The 6,170-nt window shown below is 40.0% G+C and overlaps 1 protein-coding gene across 1 annotated transcript; it reads left to right on the top strand.

Moving 5' to 3' along the window:
- Positions 1 to 3,302: 3,302 nt before the first annotated feature.
- LOC126807758 (angiopoietin-related protein 1-like) lies at positions 3,303 to 3,872 on the top strand. Its single transcript, XM_050532538.1, has one exon. It carries the CDS (start codon positions 3,303 to 3,305, stop codon positions 3,870 to 3,872), a length of 570 nt encoding a protein of 189 aa, XP_050388495.1.
- The last annotated feature ends 2,298 nt before the right edge of the window (positions 3,873 to 6,170 follow it).

Here is a 6,170-nt window from a genome sequence, read left to right as displayed (position 1 = left end):
TGTTCACTGGATGTTGGATTGTGTTCGTCAATGTAGTCAGGATTCTAGTTGTTTATCGGCAACTTTTGATGGATCTCAAACTTGTTACATGTTTTCTGATCATCAACTGAACTGCACAGCATCTTTGGGCACAGGTGGTCTGTTTGTGACCAAGTTAGAGGTAAGTAACCCTATTTTGATAAAACTATCGCAAATTGTGTCCAGGGTAATTTAGGACTATAGTTTTGTGTATAATTATAATGAATCAGGTGAAGGTAGTCGGGTATAGTGGGTTGTTTAATGTGGTAATGTTCTACACTCTTTTCAACTTCTCGTAGATATAAAATTTCAACCGGCATAGTTATTGAAAATTATAATCGCGATTGTTTTTTTAAGTGGAGTTATTGTCATTTTTTCTACTCTGTGTTTTGAAATCCTTGAGATTAATTTGACTAGTGATAAGAACATCAATTATTTGCTAGTTTATTTTAGTCCTGCCTTAGTTACTTAAAGAATTATTGTCCTTTTCATCAAATAAGGTCAAAGGGATTTTTATGATGCACGTTTTTGCTTTTGACTATTTATAAATTTGAAATAATCAGAATCACCCATCGATTGTTTCGTTGTCTTGTAACCACCGCCTTAGCCTTGTGATTGTTTCGTTGTCTTGTAACCACCGCCTTAGCCTTGTGATTGTTTCGTTGTCTTGTAACCACCGCCTTAGCCTTGTGATTGTTTCGTTGTCTTGTAACCACCGCCTTAGCCTTGTGATTGTTTCGTTGTCTTGTAACCACCGCCTTAGCCTTGTGATTGTTTCGTTGTCTTGTAACCACCGCCTTAGCCTTGTGATTGTTTCGTTGTCTTGTAACCACCGCCTTAGCCTTGTGATTGTTTCGTTGTCTTGTAGCCACCGCCTTAGTCTTGTGATTGTTGCGTTGTCTTGTAGCCACCGCCTTAGTCTTGTGATTGTTTCGTTGTCTTATAACCACCGCCTTAGTCTTGCGATTCATCGTAATATGCGGACGACATTGATAAAAAATTATTTATTATCTAAATTGGGTTTGAATTGCTATCATAAGATATTCGGTGAATTGTTCCTAATGATGTGCAGCGATTGATATCGATACATTTTATAATAGAAACTAATTGTCTTCTCAGTTCAAGGTAAAATTCAAGGTACACTCCCTAAATATAACCATTTCTCATAATCTCTAATGACTTACCTGTAAATCAGTTTTTGTAAAGATATTCCAGCGTCTACACTTACAAGTTGCTAATTTTCATAAAATCTTTGTAGATATCTAAACTATGATTCCTCATCAACAACCAGTGTCCTTGTAATACAGATATGATTACTCATCAACAACTAGTGTCCTTGTAGTACAGATATGCTGGCTCGTTATTCTTATGTTCTAATGAGAATTTCTTATGCCAGTTTGTTTGTGTGATTTGTCGTTTTGACGTGAATTGAAATATATTTTATAGGCTGTTTCATTAACCACTCTGACCTGTCTCAACAATGGAAGCCTGGATTCTGTAACACAAACATGTAAATGTTATAATGGTTATATAGGAGATACATGTCAACGTATCATGATGGGTAAGATACATTTATTTTAGGGTCAGCCATGATTAATGGGGTTAATAAAACAAATATTTTTTTAGGGTAATGTATGATTAATGGCGTTAATAAATGACACGCCCACATTCTCTGACTGGGGTAATAAACACGGGCATACGCCATACAATGTGCTATTTTGCAAATTTTGTCCGGCCTACCCTTAATTGCATCTGCCAAGGGTTATTTAACGTGCACGCCAATGAATACACGGGAACGTTAATAAAACAAATGTTAGGGTGTCCCTCCATAAATAAATATCTCCAAACATCTCGACAATTATACCACAATATTTATACATATACCAAGCCTTAAATCAGTTTCTTACATTTATAGTCACTAAATAAATGGCCATGTTATACTTAATAAGTTATGACCATTTAAATATCAATAGAAAATAGACTAAAAATGTTTAGCGTGTCGGCATAAACATCCGGACACTTATCAGGACTCAGACTAGCAATTATTTGCCCATTGACTTCAATGTTAAATGGCTGTAACATCACAGGCTGTAGCTTTTTTCTCAACATTCCGTTGGTTCCAATCTTTATAGGCACAATGGGGACAACATTTGGCAATCTCCTCATCATAATTTTGTAGGGGGTTGACCATTTAGATTTTTTGCTACACGGATTTGAAGTTGACTGGGGTGAAAATCTCACTTCCGACACAATGACTGCTCTGCAGAAAGACACTTTACACCCCCTATCCCTCCGCTGTAATATCATCAGTATTACCCAAAACTGCTATGAAATTGCAAATTTGATCCCTTTTCTCCAATTCTAGACCAAAAAGTCAACCCAAAAATGCAGGAAGAGGGGAGAAAAAAATTAAGGGAAAAATTGTCTATTTATAACTCGCACTACATTCGTCCATCATGAAATAAGGGGAAATAATTACTAGTCTTAGTCCATAAGTGAAAACGAGTTACATGCCCTTGATTTGAAATTAGTCTCGTTTAACCAGTCTACCGACCATTCTCGGTCTAGTTGACAGGTCGGGATAACCAAGACTATTTTTTTTACGAAACATAACAGAAAGCTGGAACAAGAACATCATACACGTTAGGCAACTCAACAATAGTTTTAAGAACCTTATAAAAGTAAAGGGGGTTGGATGGCCGAATGGTTAGCACGTGCGCGCTGTATCATAAATCCTGTCGATGAGACAACTGGCGTGGTTTCGATTCCCCGGTTGTGCGTGATAAGGAGTAGGTCGCATGTCCAACCTCGTGTGTTTTCTCTGGGTCCTCCGATTTCCCCATAGACTCTTGTGTTCAGTGTTTTCGCACCGGGTGACTATCCAGAAATCACTTCGGGACAAGTCACTAAAGAGAAAAGTTTCACAGTGTGTGGCACCCTACAAATGTTTCTAAACAGGTCTAAATAATAATTTATATAACATTTGAAGCCAGAAAAAAGACGTGCCATAGGCAGATTTAGCTCTTACATTATACAATCTTTAATTCTTCTTTGGTTAATTCCATTAAATAATCTCTACACATTTCATATAATAAAGTTAGCGGATTGTGGAAGAATGGAAAATATATACGTTTTATATCTATTTTTCAGATTGTACAGAAGGGTTTAAATCAGGACATTATAATGAGGATACGTACGATAATTATTTTATTAAACCTACTTTAGCCCCAACAGCTTTTGAAGTTCATTGTAATATGAAAGACGGCGGTGGTGGTTCCACACTCATGAGGAATTCGGAATGGTGGCCATCTGTGAACAGAAATGAAAACTGGAACACCTATAAAGATGGTTTTGGTGAGCCGGAAGCCAATCATTGGCTTGGGCTAGACAAGATTCACTACATCACGACAAGTCGTCCACACCATTTATTTGTGCAGGTCTTTAATAATATAGACTGGAAAGAAAGATGGCGGAAATATGAAAACTTTAAAGTCGAAGATGAATCCACCAATTATCGTATGACGTATTCTGGGAGTTTTCCATGGACCCAGTCAGAAGCAAGTGCTGATCCTTACTGGATCAAGGCCATCTTGTCGACACCATTAGGTGATTCTATGATTGGGTTAAATGGTTCAGCTTTCAGTACATTTGACAGAGATAATGATCTGGATGCTGGTAGAAACTGTGCTCAAGAGTATCAAGGTGGCTGGTGGTACAACGCATGCGCAGATTGTAACCCAAATGGTCCTCTCAAGAATCCTCGAAATCCAAGCGCACTTGACGAAGCCTTTTGGAAATATGATTTTATGAATAACTATACACCACATATAGAGATGATTCTCAGAGCAGCTTAAACCGTATACATATTCTGGTATAACTGTTTTATTTGGCCAGAGCCCAGCACAAAATGATAATTCTATACTGAGCGCCATGGAAAACGCATCACTTTTTTTCCCAAATATTTTATTACTAGGTGGTTTTGTATGTATAATATTATGCAATACTATGAACTATTGTTTAACACAATGCTCCCAAACGCAAAAAATATTGGCCCGTGTGCAAAAAAAAGAATTGCACGAGATGCACATGAAAAACCCAATATTCACGTGCAGCATTGTGTGTGAGCCCTTTAAAAGCATGTTTTCAACTTAATGTGCAGTACATGAACTGTGAAACGTCAATCTGTCGTAATTTGTTGTTGGACGCGTGAAGGAATCGAGCTAGAGATGCCGAGACTTACTGAAAATCAACGGAATGAAGCCATGGAAATTTCCAGGGCTGGCATGTCTACACGTGCTATTGCCAGACATTTCAATTGTCATCAGTCCACTATTGTAAGGTTGGTGGAACGTGTTCGAGTTACTGGATCAACACGTGACCGTCAACGTCCTGGTCCACAACGCGTTACAACCCAGGCTCAAGACCGCTACATCCGAGTCACTCATCTGCGTGACAGATTCCGCCCAGCGACTCGAACAGGTGCAGCAGTCGTCGGAAGACAAGGACCAGTAAGTGCCAACACCGTAAGACGTCGTCTATGAGAAGTAGGACTCCGTGCACGACGACCTTATGTTGGAGCTATCCTCAGGGATCATCACCGTCAGCGGCGTTTGATATGGGCTCGTGGGTTTTCTCCTGGTCCTCCGGTTTCCACCCACTGCTAAAGACCCCTACGCGCAAGCGAATTATTGAAATAAAATTAAACCATATGTTAGTCCCGAAATGACCTAGTTTGTGTCGAGTGGACGTTAAACCCCATTTCTCTCTCTCTCACATATTGTTGTTAATGTTGACACACTTTTGCCCCATTGACACTTTCACGCAATCGTGGTACGCTTTGGTACGCTAAAGTTCGTACCAAGACGGAAACTATGCGTACCATCGCGGGAAACAGTCGTAAACTATGCGTACCATTGCGTACCATGCGTGACAGTGCCGACCCCAAAACTTGGATTTGTCCAAGCTAATGCCACGCACTCCAGGGCGTACCAGGGCGTACCATTTACGTAAACTATGCGCAAACTATGCGTATCCGGTGCGTAAAAGTGTCAATGGAAATTATGTCACGCACTGTCACGCACTGAGGGGTACTCAATGTCACGCATTGGTGCGCAAGGTTCATCACTGGTACGACAAGATCAGCAATGGTGCTCATGGGTTGATGTAAGTATCTGCCAGTGGTCAGGAATTCTTCCCGCCACTTGACGTGTGTCCCTCATTGGTGCTCACAGTTTACTCATTGATCCTCACAGTGTACTCACTGGTGCTCATAATTTACTCACTGGTGCTCATAGTTTACTCTCATATACTCATTGGCAGGTTTGCTTCACTCACAGTTCCGACAATAACTGGTCATAATGGCCAAAGTGTTGTCTCCTGGTCAACCATTGCCTCACCCAGAGTTTCCTGACTTTTCTTTTCTTGCTGCAGGCAGACGTTCTGTCGGTGTCAGGTTTTGATTGTAGAACAATATTTCGTTCACTTTCATCTTCTTCCAAAAGTAGTAGACCAGCAGCTGCTGTAAGATGTACGTTTTGCAAAGTAAGGTTCCTTTCTTCAATGTCTCTGGAGTTCATCATTTTGAAGAGTTGCCGACGGAATGGACCATATCCCAATACCTTTCCTTTATATATACTATTTCTATGAAGCTTGCCAGGGCGTGCCACAAAATGACTCAGAAAATGGTCACGCATGCGTAAAACTGAGTACACTAGCGTAACCAATACCTGACAGTGCAGGAACTGGCGTACCATAGCGCAAGTGCGCGTTCACCTTCGTAAACTGTGCACAAACTATCCGCAGATATTGCGTACTGTAACGGGACAATGATGGATGATGCGGGACACATGAGAGACAACTAACATGGTACGAATGCACACCAGTGCTGACAGATTTTGCATACTATGAGCAAAGGTTGGTCAGCAACGGCACGAACTATTTGATTGACAGGTGAAATATACATGATATCCATCCTCATTGGTACGCATTAATGATTACCATTGCGGATTCAAAATGCGTGAAAGTGTCAATGGGTTCTTATTATGGCAGTAACACTTTACATTTTAATACTTTGTTAATATATATTACCCTATTTTTTTAAAACTATATTTTATTCAATACGAATGGGATTGGGGAACAGGCCAGGCCTATAT

Source organism: Patella vulgata, chromosome 9 (assembly GCF_932274485.2).
Source record: "Patella vulgata chromosome 9, xgPatVulg1.2, whole genome shotgun sequence".
NCBI classification, from domain to species: Eukaryota; Metazoa; Mollusca; class Gastropoda; family Patellidae; genus Patella; species Patella vulgata.
Note: the sequence above shows the minus strand (reverse complement) of the source record. Positions and strands in the feature narration are given on the sequence as shown.

Coding starts and splice junctions, on each gene's coding strand:
- LOC126807758 (XM_050532538.1), top strand. CDS start 3,303: ATGAGGAATTCGGAATGGTGGCCATCTGTGAACAGAAATGAAAACTGG.